General features: G+C 39.6%; 1 protein-coding gene across 5 annotated transcripts in view; it reads left to right on the top strand.

Annotated features, from left to right (window-relative positions):
• The first annotated feature begins 1243 nt into the window (after positions 1-1243).
• The window catches only part of ESR2 (estrogen receptor 2), a 49189-nt gene continuing 30659 nt past the window's right edge, over positions 1244-19773 (top strand). For 4 of the 5 annotated variants that reach the window (XR_004320741.1, XM_032482163.1, XM_032482161.1 and 1 more), the window contains exons 1-4: positions 1244-1794; positions 1950-2266; positions 13124-13567; positions 15271-15443. Coding sequence is in view for 4 of the 5 variants with exons in the window: in XM_032482163.1 (XP_032338054.1) it covers positions 13215-13567; positions 15271-15443 (526 nt within the window). In the remaining variant the exon portion in view is untranslated. Of the gene's footprint in view, positions 1795-1949; positions 2267-12952; positions 13568-15270; positions 15444-19773 lie in introns of those variants that run through there. The other variant, XM_032482162.1, reaches the window with a different exon arrangement.

The raw sequence follows: 19773 nt of genomic DNA, 5'->3' as shown, positions 1-19773 counted from the left end.
GTTCTCAGCCACTGACTGGCCATTTTCTCAAATGTAAAATGGGGCTATTTAACAATAGAATATACCTCAGAGGCTTGTCGTATATGAAATGAGATAATTGTAGAAAGTGGAACACAGCTAAATGCCCAATAAATAGTAGCTACCTAGGAAAGCATCGTTGCCACTGGGTTCCTTTCCTACAATGCAAGGCTTCAAGTCGCTGATATAAGCTCTATGAGCCTCAGTTTCCTCATCTGAGAAGTGGGGTATTACCTAGTTCACAGAGCGGCATGAGGATTAAATGAATTGCTGTGCAAGCACTTAGTGCACCCTCAGTGTGATGTAGATACTTAATAGATGTCAGTTTTCACCCTCACAGCATCTTTATCTGCCTATTGGCTTATGACTGAAATTCCTTCGTGATAATTTCCATTCCAGGGATATCTTGCTGACAAGTGCTACCAAATAGAACCGATATTATATACATATTTTATTGAAGTATAACTGATTTTTAAAAACCATCACTTAAAATTTTCTCCTTAAGGTGGAAAGAAGGAAAAAGCCTATGGGTACTAGGTACCTGAAGTGACACCCAGCAGAGGGAACCAGAGAGAAGAGATTGGCAAAGATAAGCATCTTGTTTACCTGCCTTCACAGGTGGATCTGTCAGCTACACACCCTCCTGTCCAAACTAACTTCTCTGCCTCAAGGATCAGGGAACTCTGTCCTACAACTTGAGAGAATCCAGGAGTCCAAGCTTTCATGAAAACTGGAGGTAGGGGGAGTACAAAGTTTTGATAACCACTGTTTATAAAGTAGGTGGCTCTCCATATTTGGAGTCCAACTGCAGACTTCACTCTTACAAACCCAGAGCACACTAGTGTCCCTCTAGGCTATTTTTTGGTTAAACCCCAACACTGGCTCTGTAAAAGTTTCCCTCCAAATGTCCCTTTGGTCTTCGTCTATCAGCAATCTGGAGTCACAACCAGATCAAGGACCATGTCCCTTTTGCCACGTGCATGGATAGTCTGATGATTAATTAGGCACAAATATGGCACTGTAGTCTAGCAATGGCCTCTGGGACACCTGCTACTTCCCTTTCGATATTTGCCATCAAGAAACCAGTCACTTCTTTGTGAATATCAAATAGTCTTACCAGTCCTCACACTATGGGCTACTGCCGGGTGGGTAAAGAGAGCTTAGGGACCGTGCAGATCTGGGGAACCGGAGCTGCCACCAGGGGACGCTCGCCCGCGGAGAGAGTTTGACACAGGCGACGCGGGGGAAGAGGGGCGCCTCCACAGCCAAGCACAGATTTCCACCTCCCCTCCTCCCCAGCCCTTCCTTGCAGTAGGTGAGTTTGAAGAGGTCCCTGGGATCTTTGGTCTAAGGCGAAAGGTCTTCCCAGCCAACCCTTGAGAGATGGGAACCCACACCCTCCACCTCCCGGCCGTGCAGCGTGGCCTTGCCTCTCGGGGCACGAAGCTGCGCTTGCCGCTGGGGACTGGACAAACCCAGTGCCTCTCTAGTTTCACCTCTAGATGCTTTAAAGAGTCAGGCTGATGTATTTAACGACGCCAAAGCACCCGGCCCCTCTCACACTCAACGTGGGTCAGAGCCTAGGCACCTGTTCCTCAAAGTGTGGCCGCCAGCCGTGCAGCATCAGTTCCGGCATCACCCCGACCTGGTTAGAAATGGACATTCTCCGGCCCCGCCCCAGACCTTCCAGATCCAAGGCCGGTGAGAGGGGCGCCGCCTGTGTTTTGGTACCCCTGCGCGTGACCGCCTCTGCCCTGGGTCTTCGACTCCGCACAGGTGAGTTGAATCGGGAGGCAGGGAGCCCGGGTCCTTCCGAGATCTCCCGGCAGCTGGGTAGGTGGTCACGTGGGCTCTTGGCTTCCTCCTCCCCCCAGTCCCCGTCTTTTAAAGGAAGGCGAGGCTCCTCGTTAAGTCGTTTGTGATCTTGGCAGTGTCTTCGGCTACTGGACCTTTTGACACCCACTCCCTCGCCCCTGCTGCTAGGCCGCTAGAAGCTAGAGGCTGCGAGAGACGCCTCTGGAAACTTGCAGGACGGAGAGGAGGCGGCAGGAGCCCGGCGGGAGAGGGACCGTCCTGGGCTGCCACTGGCATCCGGAGCTGCGGTAAAGGCTGGCGTTTGGGGTCTGGGCTGCGCGAGCTGCGCCCACGCTCCGCAGGTGGTGCTGCTGCCTGGCGCGGTGAGCAGAACTACTCCGGAAAAAGCACGTGCCGTGCTCTAGCGGTTCCTAGGCCGGTGTTTACAAGTAAGGTAAGTGCCCCTTCGCTCACGGTGTGATTTAACTGATTTTCTGTTTGGAATCTAGCGATGGGGAAACAGTAATACTGGGAACAATAAAAGACACCCCACCCCCAACCCCCGCCAAATCTACCCGCCTGGAAAACTACTGGAAACAGTAATTTCATGTTCTGACTAAATATTTTCATCCAAGTCTATGGCAAATTAACTAATTAATTTGTGCCTGTGAGCTCTGTGTCGATTGTGCTAATATACATGTCTTTTAAAAGAAAAAAAACTTCTCTGTGTTTTCTCTACGGGTTTCCTGACAGTGGGTGAAACGGTGGCAGTGGGAAAGTTGACCAGGGCACTTTATCTTGAGTTTTATGGGTCTGGGAAGATGTGCATGCATCAGGCAGGTGGCCCGTATTTTCAAATATATTACCTGGCATACTTTAGTCATATCAGAAAGCAGAGTTAATTCTGACTGAGCAAGATTAAGATCATCTGGGCTGTTGTATTTGTTGAAGAGGAACCCAGCCACTGTTCTCTTAACCCGTTGTTTTATCATTCCTGCCTAATTCATATTGGATATAAAATTAAGTCAAGGGAGTATACTTTTTATGAAAAACGAAACTTGGATTTGAGTGGTTTTCTATTTAGGAAGATAAAGTTGACTCAATTTTGTTAGCTTTTTAGAAAGCAACTTTGTGCTTTGGTGTGGTACACGACACTTTTGAGGAAAGATTTTTATTTCATTTTGTTAGATTTCTAGTATTTACATGGGCATTCCATTAGGAATTTTCATTTTTGTTCTACGTTTCTACACTCACAGTGGCTGTTTTCCTTTGTGTGGGGGGGAAAGATGTTATTTTAAAACCGAACACATGAAAAGAAAGATTTCTGCTGTCTGTATTGTAAAAAGTAAATGTACTGTAATGATGAAGAGTGTTACACACTTATTCTTTGACTTTTATTTTTTCTGCAGAAAAAATATATATGTTTCTGCATACATTCCAGAAGAGGGAAGAATGTAACCTTAAGATTCCATTTTACATTTAAGCATTTTTTTTTTCAGTTGAATTACTGAAACACTCTTATTTTGAAAGCCACCAGTCCTCTGTAACACTTAAGGCATATAAGTCATTGAAGCCAATTAAAAACATTTAGGACAGCTTTCATAGTGGTTCTGAGGGCTGCAAATAAATCTAATCACGCTTTACATTTCTCAATTCATTTATAACATGGAATAGGTAAAATTTAGTAGTAAATTCAGCCCTTAAAAATATAATTAGCATTTAATAGGTATTGATATGGCCAATTTTAAGAATAAGACACTGCAATTTTCTATAAATGTATATCTAACAGATAATGATTCAAATACATCTTATGATAATTTTAGTTCATGCTTTGAATCATTTTACATAATATCTATAAATAATAAAATAATTGTATAGACTACTGAAGGCTGAACTTGAATCATTTACTGGTAAGTTTTTTGATAATTATATCTAGAACCCTTGAGAAATGCATGCGTGAATTTTAGACTTCATTATCCAGTGCCTAGTACGTTGTTTTAGACCTAATAGCATTTTGAAAAGTCAAGCTTATTGCAGTATAATTTACATGGAGTGAAATCTAGCCTCTTTAGGTGTATCACTCTATGAATTCTGACTGTTGCACACTCATATAATCACCTCCACGATCAAGACAAAACAGTTCCATCACCCACCAGAAGTCCCCTTTGTGGTCCACCCTCTCCATTTAACCCCAGCCCCTGGAAATCACTCATCTGTTGCTTATATAGTTTTCCTCAAATATAGAGTGATTGCGACTACTTAAGTTAAAATACTTTCCTTAATAGGAGCTAAGTGAGGGCTGTGCCCGATTTATGTGTAGATGTCATTTTTTTCATTTCTGTGCTCATGGTTTGAAATCTAGATTTTCCTGCAGGATATGGATGCAAAATCTTTTATAAACTAATTAAGTTTTACTGTTTAATACATTATTCAATTCAGTAAATAGTTAGAAGCCTGTTATTTCTAGTCACTCCTAATAAAATGTCAGATTGATGGCTTTTTTCTTTTTCCTATGTGCTATGAAAAACAAGAGCCTGTCTTTTAAATACGTACACAACTTCCCATTCAGAGAACTGCAGTTGGCAGTACCTAGGACATACAGAGGGGCCAGTTTATGAGGCACCAGCAAACTGGGTCGTTGGCATTTCTAACTGGAACAGTTATAGTTCTGGATAATAACTGAGGGCTTTACTCAGGAAATCTTTGTGTGGGTGTATTTGAGAGAGGGCAGAAGAATGAGGGTCACCAAGAAGACAAATTACTGGACTTGTCTATATTTCCTTAAAGCGGGACTACAACCTTTTGTTGGTAAACGTTTTGTGTTCCACTGTCAAACCTGGGACTGGAAGGGGAGTTGAATGCCTTCGTTCTAACTTCCTCATTGGTCATGTCCTCTTGAATCTCCCCACCCACAGCTCTCCCCCACTCAGCCTTAAATGAATATTTGAATATGGTTCGATTTCCTAAAAGTGGAGCATTTTCTCTGGCTGTTGGTATTGGGAAGGAGCAGAGGCTTGCTCTCCCTCCAAACCCCTGCCTTAGAGTGTGCAAACCCTGGGGTGAGGCTTTGTCCTCCTCCCATCTTCAAGTCCTCGCAGTTCTATTTCCTTTGCAGCTCAGTGGGCTACTAGGGGAATTAGGTTTTCTCATTTTAGAAAGTACAGATACATGTTCTTAAGATTTGCATGTGAATCAATTATTAATTATCAGTTCTGTGATGATTTTGAAGTGTTTTTTCTCTATTCTTAATCAATATTAGACTGAGAGCCTTAACATTGCTTGACACTTAAGAGCTATTTTTTATCTTTTCCATGAAACTCCTTCTAGTGTCTGCTTTGTGAATGTGAGTTTATGACTTCTGCAGGCCACACACACGTGGAGTGTTCGAACTGAGTGCCTGGGGAAGTGTGACAGGCAGGCTTGAGAAAACAGCATAGGAAAATGTGGCATGTGTGTTCCACACAGGCTGCTAGCAGCTCAGCATTTTGGGCAGTGTCAAGAAGTAGTTAAGAAAGTAAAATTAGGCCAAAACCTTCAGGGTGACCATAAAGGCACCTTAACCTACATTGTCTAGAAACTCTGCCAAATACTGTAAGCATATTCAGTGGTATGCGAATAGACTGACCTCATCTTCTTGGATATGTGATGATAGGTTGCAGAATGCTTCCATGTACATCATTTCACTTCATCGTCAAGTGCTGTGACACGGTGGGACTCATACTGGTCCCTAGTCCTACTGAAAACGATGTGAAAGCCCAGGGAGTTCACGTGATTTATCTAAGATCCGCTGGCTTTCAGGCAGGGCTGAGCCTAGGACCCAGTGTACTGCATTGTCCACTGGGCAAGAATACACATAATAGCAGGCCGCTGATGACTGTCTTCTGATTTTTAAACCAGATTTGATGGGCACCTTACTAAAAATCAGTCTACTCTTTCTGGAGTGTCTTTCTGCCATTTCTAGGGCCTGCCTTTTTCCTCTCCAGGAATCACTGTCAACATTTGGAATTTTAAAAACTTTTTTTTTTAGTTTAAGAGCCATAATGTGTTCCCCAGCAAGTACACTAGAACACTATGTGTAATCCCATGTGTACAGAAAGCGTTCCTGCTGCACACAGACGTGACCCGAGAGGGCTCCACGCAGCTGTGTGTGCTGGGGGAGCGTGAGAGGGACCTCTTCCAGCAGAAGACAAGGGCTGTTCATCACAAAGGCTATGGGCCAACTATTATAGGCTACGGTGAGTAATTAAAGAAAATGGGAATGATTGCAGTCATTTCAGGATGTCCGGGTACATGTTCTTTTGTTGGCCAGGTGAAATTCCATGCCTGCCAGGCCCAACAATTAAACTGTTTAGAGACTCTCTTTCCCTGTTGTACCAGATATCGTGGTTATGGAGGCAAAGCTTGGGTGTTCAAACAAATGTGTTGAGAATATCCTATCCCACAATGTTAAAGAACTTTAATCTTTTTGGAATTCTTTTCTTCAACCAGTTTATATCCCTGTGTTAGAGCAGAACTACTTAAATGACCACAGTTGGTTTATTCACTTTTCTGGACCTCCAGCAGAGAAGACATTCTTTTTGCTGCCTGTTCTCTTGTCTCCCAGGTCTACTGCAGTGATTTAAGTTCATCACCCCTTCTTGTGTCTTTGCTTAAGAAGGAAAAACCCTTCGCATTGGCTATCAAGTTATTAGTTGCCCAAGACTCCACTGACAGATGGTTGTCACGTGAATCTGGATATATCTAAAATATAGCCAACCAAAAACCAATGTGGCCCTTTAATCACTGTCCAGAAACCAGTTCTCACATTGATTATCATGGTACTGGGGATGTGGGGGAATTCTAGAGAGGCTGGTGAAATCCATATTTTCTAAGGAAAGTTGCTGTGGCAACTCATTGATTGCCTGGATGAATCCTGGCATTTGCTGTTTGGCGGTATGTGTCTGACAGGTGATTTCAGCCTTTCTGGGCCTAGAATGAACATTCTGTCGTAGGTGCGAATGAGTGATGGAATTGATCCTCTGCTCTTCAGAGAGAGACGTCATCTTTGCTTTAAATTGAGTGTTCCCTATCCTACTGGATAGTGGGAAGTATTATTGCAAGTTCATGAATTTCCATGATACTGTTCATCACTTTGTGTCAGTAAAAGGCCTAATGAAAAAGGAAAAGACAGCAGAGGTTTTCTGACAGTTTGGTGTGCTGGCTTTTCTGAGCTATGTATGCTGATATGCTAAATATATTTTTTGGAGCAATGTAAAGTTGAGACCTCATGAAATTCAGTAAAACCTTGATTGACCAAAATCTTCAGAGAATAATTTTTTGTTTAAACAATTTAATTGATTTTTTAAAAAAGTTGATTGAGTACCAAGCTGAAGTCTCTTGTTCAAGTTCTTATTCTAAAATCCACTGCTTTCCTGCTTAATTTCCTGAATATAACTGAATCTTCATTTGCTGACTGAGAGTGTTGAATTTATCCCATGTAAGTTTACCTTGAGCAGTGCTCTGTATAAGAAAGTTATACTGTGGTGATCACACTAAACTTTGGATATACTTTCTATTTATTAAATTGGGTAAGGCATCTTGTTTTCTTATACTTTTTTTCCCTAAGTTTGAGAAATCTAAAGTTAATTGCCACCTCTAGGTTACATTTTATTATGCATAAATACAATTTGTTATGTGTGTTACCTTAAGTATTTTGCTGTCAATTGTTGTAACATATACTATTTAAGTTGTGTGGTTAAAGTACTTTGTTTTTTTTCTTAATATTTTTATTGAAGTATAGTCAGTTTACAATGTTGTGTCAATTTCTGGTGTACAGCGTAGTGCTTCAGTCATATAGGAACATACATATATTCATTTTCATATTCTTTTTCACTGTAAGTTACTACAAGATATTGAATATAGTTCCCTGTGCTATACAGTATATTAAAGTACTTTAAATGTCTTTTGATTAAACATTGGCTACATAAGATAGGCTCAGATTATTTAGCAAAAACAATGCACTAAAACACAGTAGCCAAGGTACAATATTGAAAACATAAGCACAGAGAACAGGTGTATGTGTAGGTGGATTGAAATAGGAGGGGTGTTTTCAGGACAGATTGATAAAAGCCTCTAAAGAATACTGTCAGTTCTAGTGCTGACATCTAAAGGTTACCAGTGACCTAATTACCAACACCTGTGGTCTCTCCTGTATTCAGCCATTTGCTCTAACTTAGGTTATTTCCATTTTGTAAATGGTTCTTAAAAAAAAAAAAAAGAAAAGCATCTCTGTTTAAAACTCTTCTTTGATAGATAAAATGTGGAATATACATACAATGGAATATTATTCAGCCTTAAAAAGGAAAGAAATTCTGACACATGAGACAACATGGATGAACCTTGAGGACATTATGCTCAGTGAAGTAAACCAGTCACAAAAGAACAAATACTGTATGATTCCTCTTATATGAGGTACTGAATAGTCAAATCCATGGAGACAGAAGTAGTAGGGTGGTCACTAGGAGCTGGGGGAGGAGGAATGGGGGCACTGTTGTTTAACGGGTGTTGAGTCTTAGTTTTGCAAGATGAAAAGAGTTCTGGAGACGGTGCACGACAGTGAGAATGCATTTCACACTACTGAACTGTAGACGTAGAAATGGTTAAGATGATAAACTTTGTTATGTGTATTTAATACAACTTTTTTAAAAAGTTTGGAAATTGCTAGTTTTGACAATAGTTAGCATTATATGCTTTATCTTCCATATTCTCTATTAGGAATCAGGAATTGTATATGTTAGGAAGCTGAGGGATTGAAATATGAAATCCTGTACTCATGATTAATTCATGCACATAGTTTTTAAAAGACTCCCTTGGTCCTATATTCGTCTCCAGCTCCCATTCTCTCTCCTGTCCCTTGTGGTCAGTCAGTGTTGATTAGAAGTGGTAGCAGCTTTGTATTAGTTCCTTGTCATTTCACCTGGTCTGTCCTGTCTCCTTCACCAGACACAGTGGTGGCTTCCTGAAGGCAGGGAACATGTTTTGGGACTCCTCTAGATTCTCTGTCTCAGCTCAGTATCATGCCTTCTGAAAATGCTCCATCTTTGATTAATACTGTTGACGGGTGAAATTGTATATTTTCAACACATTTCTTTATATTCTTTTCTTACAACAATTGTTTATTGAATTGTAGTGGGAGGTGAATAAAATATAATGTGTGCCTTCAAGGAGCTTAAAATTTAACTGTACTTACTTTTTACTCTCCCACCCCATCTTTACCATTTCTAAGAATTCAGTATAGTTCTAATAAGGAAGATTAATTTTCTGTGTAGGTAACTATAGGGATGCTGGAGTGAAAAATAGTAGGTAACTATAGGGATGCTGGAGTGAAAAATATACTAAGGCATAAAATGCCAACCACTTCACAATGCACTTTGCATATTTCTTATGGACATGGCTGGTTTTCTGTAGGAAAGTTGCAGGAGATTAGAGTGGAATGATGAGTTGGGGCAATACAGTGGAATGCCTTGACTGTTAGAAGAGCATGAGTTATTAAGAGGCTGGTGAGAAGCAGAGGACTGATCAGAGCTGGGTTTTTAAGAATGCTAATCTGGTTGCTCTGTGGACCTGGAGAAAGAGCTCAGTGGAGGCAAGGAACAGTAAGGAGCCTAGTACGGATGCACAGATAAAAGGTAACGAGAGCTTGCTCAGAAGGTGGCAAAAGACATAACATGGGGAAAGGCACTGTGGAGGAAAAACCCAGCGTGCCTTGGTCATTAAAGGTAATTGGATGGAGGGAGAAACCAAAGATAACTGTAATGGGCTTTGTCACATTGAACACAAATAGGAAATAAGGAGTGGTTTGAGGGAGGCAAATGATGACTTTTGCCTTGGATGTTTTATTAATTATTCAGTGCTGTGTAACAAATTATCATAGAATTTAGCAGCTTAAAACAACAAACGTATTATCTCACACAGTTTTTGAGAGGAATCCAGAAGCAGCTGAGCTGGATGGTTCTGGCAAAGGCCTTCTCATGAGGTTGAGGTCAAGATGTCAGCCAAGGCTACAGTCATCTGAAGACTAGACTAGAACTGGAGGATCGGCTTCCAGAATGTCTCACTCACTGTAGTTCCTTGCTGGCTGTTGGCAGGAGGCCAACATAAGGCTACTTGAGTGTCTTCACAAATGGCAGCTAACTTTCCCCAGAGTGAGTAGTCCTAGAGAGCAAGCCAGGGGGAGGCTGCAGTGCCTTTTATAACCTAGATGTGGAAGTCGATGCCATCCCTTCTGCCATAGTTTATTCATTAGAAGAGAGTCACTAAATCTAGCTTATACTCAAAGGGGAGGTTAGGCACCACCATTTGTAGGGAAGAGTGTGGAAGAATTTGTGGATTTTTTTTTAAAACCACCATAGGTATATTGTGTTTTGAGGACAAAGGAAGGGAGCATTTAAATGATGTGAGGAATAAGGAATCAGGAGCTTTCGGGAGTCAAGTCACCTATGCATGGAAGTAGATGACTGCTGGAGCTGAAAATATTGAAGACTGAGAATTTCTTTAGGCAAGTTTCTTAATGATCTCTCTCAACCAGTCTCATTATTAATGGTTATTGTTCCCTTTCCCAGATTATATTATTCCAGTTATTTTAACTTTTAAAAAAAGACTTCCATTTTTAAGTTCTTTGTTTTATTCTCCCAAGGTTATCATGAAAAATTTCAAGGTTACAGAAAAGTTGAAAGACTAGTATAATGAATATCCATATGTTCCTACCACCTAGATTTGGTAAATGTTAACATTTTGACTTATTTGCTCTATCTTTCTATCTCATCTATCCATCCAAATATTTTTCTGAACTATTTATTAAGTGCCATTCTTTGGTAAAGAAGGGTTCCCCAGGGGTGGCAGGGTATAGCTCAGTGGTAGAGCATGTGCTTAGCATGTACGAGGTCCTGGGTTCAATCCCCAGTACCTCCATTAAAAAAATAAAAAAATAAATACCTAATTACTTCATACACCTCCAAAAAAAGATAAAAAATAAATATAACTAAAAAAATTTTTTTAAATGGGGTTTCCCCTCTACTTTGGGATAAATCATAGATTCTCTTAAAAAGCTGGAATACAGGTTTAATTCTTTTTCCCTAATTACTAATTTTTAGAGTGAGGAACTGATGTAACAGTCACTTGCAATGGTGGCAGATGATTCTCTTTTTCTTCTCCTTTTTTGAACATCACTATGGACTCGTGGTCCAAGGGGTAAAAGCATATGTAATTTTGCTGTTTATTGCCAAGTGCCCATGGAATTTGTGCCATTTTGCACTCTCACCAGCAATGTAGGAGACAGTCCGTGTTTTTTCCATAATCTTGCCAAGAGAGTCTTGTCAAACATTTGAATTCTTGGCAAATGTGAGAACTGGTATCTTGGTGTAGTTTAATTTGTATCTCTTTGCTGAACAAGGTTGAACATCTTTTTATGTATTTTAAGAGCCATTTGCCTTCCTTTTTTTGTGTGTTCTATCTATGTCTTTTACCTATTTTTCTAATGAATTTTTGGTCTTTTTCACCGTAGTATAAGAGTTCTCTCTCTATACCAGGGTGATTAGCTCCTTGTTGCTGATACAAGTTGGGAGTATTTTTTTTTTTCAGTTTATCATTAGTCTTTTGACATGGTATTTTATGATATGCAGATATTCACTTTTATGAGTTTATGTACTTTTATGCACATCTTTTAATGGCATCTGGATTTTGAGTCAGAGTTAAGAAGTTTTTATGATATGCTAAGATTTACTATTATGTGTACTGCATTTATGTACTTTTATGTACATCTTTTTATTGTATCTAGACTTTTGTGTGTTTTCCCCACACCCGTGTTGTAAAGGGACTCACCTAAGTTTGCCTCTAGTACTGGTGCAGCTCCCGCCCTTCTCCCCTCCTCTTTCCTCTCCCTCCTCTTTCCAGTTCTCTCTCTCTCTCTCTTTTTTTTCTCCAGTTTTCTTTTAACATTGGGGTCTCTAACATTTGGAGTTTATTCTGGCATAAATTCTTTTTCCAATGATAATTCTGTTGTTGGGTGCTTTCCTAGTGATTTGAGAAATTTGGCCACCTTTATCATGTGCCAAATTTCCAAAAACTTTTGAGTTTTTGAACTTGCTGTTTTGGGATTTTCTATTCTGTTGCATTGCAGTCTGGGTCCAATGAGGAGATAGAAACTACCTAGTAGGTTCAACAGGGGAAGTCTAATATAAGAATTACCAACTACAAGAAGAGATTAAGTATAAGATATAAGACAATCTATATGGCACCCAAGAGCTGAGGGGAGAGTACCCAAGGAAGGACAAATCTGGGGGATTCAGCCCTCCTTGGAAAAGATAGTTTGGCCACTAGTTAGTAGAGATATCTACTGGTTTAGACAGGCTAGAGTGGTCTGGAGTTGCAGGTGGGGAGCAGGCAGTCAGCAATGTGTGGTGTGGGGGCGTGCACTGGGAGTCCAGGTGTCCGCAGAGCATGCAGGTGCCAGAGATGAGGGTTGCACAAGGAATGGCTTCTCTGTGACCGCTTGGGCCACAGCCTGGGCAGGTGACTGCAGAAAGGTTCTCTCTATGCCAAGGCTGCAGGTTTGCAATGGGACCTCCTTCTGGATTCATTTCTGTCACAGACTCCACTGGATGTTGTCACACCCACCCCGCCAGCCTCTGCCCCTGCCGGGATCACAGCAGCCTCTTCCCTGCGGTGTCCCTGAAGCACCCTCTACTGAGAAAGCTTACGCTGGGCTCACTTTAAATATTTAAAGGAATTCCATTGTCATAGAACATATACTGAAGAGTGCATTCAAAGGTGAGAGGCAATAAATTGATTATTGGCAAAGGTACATTGGCCTGTCTATTCCTTTTTTATTATTGGCGATTCATAGTGTATTTGAATATCTGTTAATGCTAGTCCTCATTGATCTGCTCTTTCAGGGTTTTCTTGGTTATCCTTGTTTGTTTCTTCATAAGAACTTTAAAATGCACTTACCTAGTTCCAGAGAGTGTTTTTATTTAATCTTCTGTTTTTTAATTTTTAAAAGAATTTGTATTAATTCTCATGGTTAACAACAAAAGCAGTAAGGAGGTGAATGAAGTAGAAAATGGGTTCCGTGCCTCAGATTCCCACCCCTCTGAGGTTAACATTTTCATGTTATTTTTCAGGATGTATTTCTAGGTCCATACAAGTGTGTGTGTGTGTGTGTGTGTGTGTGTGTGTGTGTGTGTGTGTCTAAGTGTTTAGTAAAAATATGTCAGCCTTTTAAATAGTTATGCTTGTACTTGTAACTTAGAATTGCCTTTTCTTCTCCTTACAGCCATACCTGGCCATGACTCTTTGAGAACATTATGGTGTTCCTTTGTGCTTCTTCTCACAAGGAGTTTTCCTAGCTGTTACCTGTTCAAGACATGGATATCAAAAACTCACCATCTAGCCTTAACTCTCCTGTCTCCTTCAACTGCAGTCAACCCGTCCTACCCCTGGAGCCAGGCCCCATATATATACCGTCCTCCTATGTAGAGAGCCGCCATGAATATTCGGCCGTGACATTCTATAGCCCTGCTGTGATGAATTACACTATTCCCAACAACTCAGAAGTTGGACCTGGTCGACAGACCACAAGCCCGAGTGTGTTGTGGCCAACTCCTGGACACCTCTCTCCTTTAGCCATCCATTGCCAGTCGTCATTTCTGTATACAGAACCTCAAAAGAGTCCTTGGTGTGAAGCAAGATCACTAGAACACACCCTACCTGTGAACAGGTAAATCCAGTCTTCATTCTGAATTGTAGTTCATGGGAGTTATTCAGGTCACTTCATGATTTAGTGAGAATAAAGGTATGTGTTATACAAGGTCTTTATTAGTCACATAGATCACTTAAAACATCTGATATTCTGAGTTCTAGAATGTCTGTAATATCTATTCTGATAGTCTAGTCCTGATTAAAAAGTTAAGTTTACAGATCTGTGTTGTGGGGGGAATTCACTTTCATGACTACATCTTTAGAAAATAAAGATTTAACTTAAATCACTTTCTTCTTTTTGTTCGTTTTGTTCGTTTTGTTTGTTTGCTTTTTGGGGGGAGGGGGAGGTAATTAGGTTTATTTATTTCTTTTTAACGGAGATACTGGGGATTGAACCCAGGACCTTGTGCATGCTAAGCACACACTCTACCACTGAGCTATACCCTCCCCCACCCCAAATCACTTTCTTCTTGATTAAGTGATTTGGGTTTGAAAAAGAAATTTTTACTTTACTTTCAAGTTAGAGCCTTCTTACCTTGTAAATTGAAATCACAATTTAGTGTTCATGACAAATTGTGTTAAAGATAAAAGTAACTGTTGGTATTACAACTTAATGAAATACTAGATGCATGAAGCCCGAAAAGACATAAAAAAATTGGTACAAACTTTTTAACAATGAACTAAAATAATAACACTTCATATGTTCACAAAATAATAACATTTTATGAAGATTGACAGGAAACTATTTAAATGTAGACTTCAGTTGAAATTTCTTGAACTCTAGGTGCAAGGTAACATGGTAAATCATTTCCATTCAATTTATACTATTTTTAATGACAAGTGCAGCTACAGAGGACAGAGGTGTTCTAGGGAGAAGCATCGGGGTGAGATATGTTTCCAAAACAACCGAAGAACTAAGTTATTGCATATTTAATATTGAAATTTATTACTTTCATGTGCTGTCATAGAACTTTGAGAAAGCTGTACTACACAATTTTACTTTTGTTTTTTTAAAAAAATTGTTGGTAAAAGAGAATATGAAAATTAGGACTTTTTAAAGATAATGTTTTCTCATTCAGCCTTTAAAGAAAGAAATATTTTGTTTCTAAGCATGAGTTTTGCTAATATTTGGGTAAATTAAACCATAGTATAATTACCTTCATTCATAAATCAATCATACCCCTACCATTTCCTTTCCATAAGAAACACGCCCTAGCAAAATTAGGAACTAGCCAGTTGTGTTTTTGGTGCCTCTCTTCCTCTGTGGAAGCACTGGCCCCTCCCTCCACCTGCTTCCTTCAGAGCCTTCTCAAAGGACAGGCCCGTACTCACTCTCCCCTTCTCTTCTCTCTTCTCCCTTCTTGCTCCCTTTTTCTTCTCCCACCCTTCCCATCCAGACTCAATCTGGTCACTTGCTACACTCAGAGATGTACACCCTGATGGCTGTAGCTGGCCATCCAGATACTGGTGCTCATCAGCACTGCATGGATGGGCATGAACTGGCCTGACCGCTTTCAGGCATCAGTCATTCCCAACAATGACTCTTCATAGATCTGATATCAGTAACAAAGGTTTTGCTTGATCAGGTATCTTGGAATATATTTAACATGAACCCTGGAGGGCAAAGAGATGAATTGGGCAATGTTCATGCTGTTTTTTCCCCTAGAAAGCCCCTGTTTCCTTTTAATGATCTTGGACAATGAATGTTTTCTTTGCCCCCAGAGAGACACTGAAAAGGAAGGCCAGTGGAAGCAGCTGTGCCAGCCCTGTCACTAGTCCAAGTTCAAAGAGGGATGCTCACTTCTGTGCTGTCTGCAGCGATTATGCGTCGGGATACCACTATGGAGTCTGGTCGTGTGAAGGATGTAAGGCCTTTTTTAAAAGAAGCATTCAAGGTACAAGAGTATTTTTAGCTGCTTCTTTAGTTCTCCACTTTTGCTTTCAAACAAGTTTGCAGGTGACCTGGCATAAATTTCACTGTTGGCCTGCTTGGTACTCAAAATACTTGATGTGCAGTTCAGAGGATCATGTGTGTTTGGGGGCAGGGTGGATTGTTTAGTGTAGAGCACTTTGTCTTTAACTGCGGATCTCTACCCCAGAACCCAAATGGGTCTCACCCTACCCATCACCCATCGCTGTCTTCTTGGGAGAAGACGCCTACTTACAACCCTTGTGAAGATAAAGCTTGGGGAAGAAAAGTGTGCTCGCTAGGAACTGCAAAGATTGTTTCTTCCTTTGACTTGTGTTTAATATCTGGCATATGTAACAGTCATGGTGGGCTGGCTCCTGAGGAAGAGAGAATAAATACATTTTATGGAAAAGGTCAGAAATCAGTAGTTCAACTCCAGTGGACTTTGAGAATTGACCCAGAGGCGTATCTTGCCCTTAACTAGTGGTGCCTCCCTTCACAATCCCCTTATTTTCTGGTCTGGGTTTAGACTGTTTCCCTTCCCTTCTCCAGATTTCTGCTGGGCTGGGTTTTGTTTGTTTGTTTTAAATCACGTTTTTAATCAATTTGAAATTGTGCACTCCTAGTTTCAAGGCCAGTCAGACCCTCACCGCACCACATGGAGGAAGGTCCTTGCCGCTCTCCTTCCCTTGCCAGCTCTAATTTGCTGAAGTCACCTTCTCTTGTGTTCTCATCTGTCTCTGCCCCGTAACCCCTCCCCTAGTAGCCCCCCTCCCAGGCAGTGTCCAGTGTTCTCATCTCAGAACTCCCTTCCCTTTTCTGCCAGAGCCTCAGTGCCTTATTCTTATCTGGTGAAGGAAAGCAACCTTAAAGCAATTCATAGTGTGCCAAAGGCAAACAGCAATTTACTGAGTTAATTCACCCAATGATAACTCTAGATTAAGAGAACATTTTACTTCAAGCAGAGAAACTGATGGAATGCAGAGGGTGGTGAGCATAGAATGTTAGTAAATAAAGAGTCCCTTTCCTGTGAATCCTCTGAAATTCATCCTGCAGAGGTCCTAGGTCCTCCACTTAGCCGCTCTGTGACTTGACTTTCCAGCCTGTTTCTTACCTGTGAAATGGAGATGCTCACAGGGATGATCTAAAATGAAGTGAGGTTGGTTATGTGAAAATATTTGGTCAATTGTAAACATCCTACAAATTCAGGATAATCTAGTTTTTCTTCTAACTCTTCTGTATTTAGATATCAAGATCTTTTCTTTCTTCCTTGTATTTCTCTTCTAATCCTAATCTCATTTAAACCTACCTCCTCTAAAATCTTCATAGTTAGGTGGATGAGGGCCCTCTGCCATTTCCAAACTTAATTTTCTTATCAAAGGAAAAACAGCACAGATAAAGGAAGATGATGTCATCAAATGCTGTCAGAACATAAACCGTGTTGTCTGCTTATTTTTGCTTTTACACACACAGAGCTTTTCATTCTATATTTAACATACTCAGTGCTTGAAATTTTTTGTTTATGATGATTGTACTAGTAGATTATAAGGCCAGGTCCAGTTTCCAGCTGTATATGATAAGAACAACTCAGATTTTCTGAAATTCAGAACAGAGCTCTTGATAGGATGACAATTCTGTCTTGTTGAGGTTCTAGAATTTTATCTTCTAAGGAAATTTTACCCAGACAACTAACTACATCCTTTAAAAAGAAATTCTTCTTATTTGCTGTTGGGGAAAAGTGCCTCTGCATGAAGTATTTTCCATAATATTTCGTGAACCCTGAGACCATAGCTGATAACAATGAAAAGTAAGTTTCCTCTGCTTTCCCTGTGTCATTCCTTCCTGCTGCATCAGCAGAGGATCTGTTAGGAAAGTCACATCCTAAAAGTACAAATGGGAGTTAGTGCTCTTACAGTTGCTTAATGCCTAAATGATTGTTTCTTTGGTCTCTTCATATTTTTGGCATCCTCTTGTATAAAGGCATTGCAGTAGCTGAAAATGGCCACTCAGTTCTTCTGGTATATTGAATGAAATAAGAATCAAATGTGTTTTCATAAATTGTTAACTTTCTCCACATTGTTATATTACATAATTCCATTTTCATTGATTTAAAAAAAAAAAAGGAACTTATTTTTTGTTTGAGATTTAATTTACATACAATGAAATTTCCCTATTTTAACTCTATAGTTTTATGAATTTTGAGAATACATGTAGTCCTGTAACCACAACCATAATTAAGATATGGAATATTACATTCATCCCAGAAAGTTTCCTCATGCCAATTTCACCCCAACCTCCCAGGCTCTAGAAAACTTGATCTATTTTCTGTCCCTCTAGTTTTGCCTCTTCTAGAATGTCATATACTTGAGTCATAAAGTATGTGACCATTTGTGTGTGGTTTCTTTCACTTATCATGTTGCCTCTAAGATTTATCTGTTGCTGTATGTATTAGTAGTTCATTCCTTTCTGTTACTAATATTCTAGTAGATGTATGCCAGTTTCTTTATTTGTCCATTTGAGTTGTGTCTAGGAGTAAACTTACTATTTTCCAAAGTGGATGAAACATTTTGTATTCTCAGTAGCAACGTATGAGAGTTCTAGTTGCTCCACATTCTTATCAAAACTTGATACTGTCAGTCTTTTAAATTTTAGCCATTCTGTTGGGTATGTAGTTATATCTCCCTGTGGATGTAATTTTCATTTTCTTGATTACTGATGATTTTGAACACTTTTTCATTTGTTCATTGATTTTTCTATATATATGATGTACATTAAGTTCTTATATATATTAGTGTTTAGTCTGACTGTTCTGTTGATCTGTGTCTTCATTCTTGTTTAAGCACCACATTATTTTAACTATTGTAATTTTATTGTAAATGTTAATACATGCCACTATAAATACCTCCTATTTTTAAAATATCCTGGCTATTTTCTCATGTTTATTTGTCTACAAGAACATTAGAATAACTTTATTAAGTGGCCTCCCATCCTTAATATTAAGAACAGTGGATCTTTTATTAAACCTAAGAATTATTTTAGGAGGAATCTTTGTTATAGTCTTCACATCAAGAAGCACGTCTCCATTTATTTAGGTCTTTTATATCTCTTACAAAGTTTTGTTGGTTTTTGATATGTATTTGGCCCATTTCCCTATGATGTTTCCATAAATTTCATCCTTTTGGCTATTTTCTATCTATACATAATAATAGTATTACTGTTCTACATGCTTTCACTTTGGTGTTCATAATAACCTTTTACCATTGTCCTTGGACAGTTGAAATCTATCTGCCTGCAGCTCATGAATCTTCAACTCTTTGTCTCTTAAGACATTATAGGCTAAGCTTTAAATGGGAAGCTCCAGCAGCCCATAGTTTGTGTAAAGGATTTTTGGAGGCATATATTTCATTACTTGGGACTTACTTAGTCTTGAACTCAAGAAGAATGTCCTGAGGGAGCAAAACACAAGGTAGATGCCTGCTGCTTTAAGAGTATTGGTGAGGGGATGGGTGATAAACATATTGCTCTATTTTAAAAATAAGAACTGGGAAGCTGAGCTGATACTGAACTCAGATCTTTTGATTTCAAGTTCAGTGCTGTCTCTTCCCTCCATGCAGTGAGATATGAATGATAATTAGTATTCAGACAGACTCAGTAATTTTGCAGAGGGAAGAAAGATAATCTTTTATGTTTTATAGTATAAAATGTACATTTTCCTATAAAGCTCTATATCTTAATTAAAAGAATTAGCTTTATATTTTGCTTTTAATTTTGCTTTGAGCTTTTCTCTCAGCTCTGTCGGTAGGGAGCAGCATGCTTCTCAGACTGTTGCATGGAACAAGGAGACCACGTTCATATATTAGGTGGCTGGCGCAGTTCAAGGAAGACTTTTTTCTTTTTGCCAGAAGTGAAGTGAATTACCATGACCTTTTGCATAAGACATTTTCTAGGCTATTTTATTGAGTGTGTTCATATAATTGTGCTTTCTGATTTTTTTTTTTTAAGTAAAATGATCTTTTACAGTAAACTCTGTGAGAAAAATAAAAGTCAACCTCTAGTTGTCCTTTAAATGCTTAATGTTATAAACCGCTTTACAAAACCAATAAGGATGACATCATGTATAGTTCTTGGAGTTTTTAGAAGGTACTTAGAAGATTGCTCCTGCTATGGAAATACTGTGGGATTACATGTATCTTCTAACTATAAAGCATTATGTTCTAAAGTATAATAGAAAGTTACTGATTAGAAATGTATTTTGGCTTTTAAATTTTATTTTCAAATATTGTGAGGGTAAAAGCAGTAACAGGATAATTAGCTGT

This window comes from Camelus ferus, chromosome 6 (assembly GCF_009834535.1).
Source record: "Camelus ferus isolate YT-003-E chromosome 6, BCGSAC_Cfer_1.0, whole genome shotgun sequence".
Taxonomy (NCBI): Eukaryota; Metazoa; Chordata; class Mammalia; order Artiodactyla; family Camelidae; genus Camelus; species Camelus ferus.
This window is presented reverse-complemented; position numbering and strand designations above follow the sequence as displayed.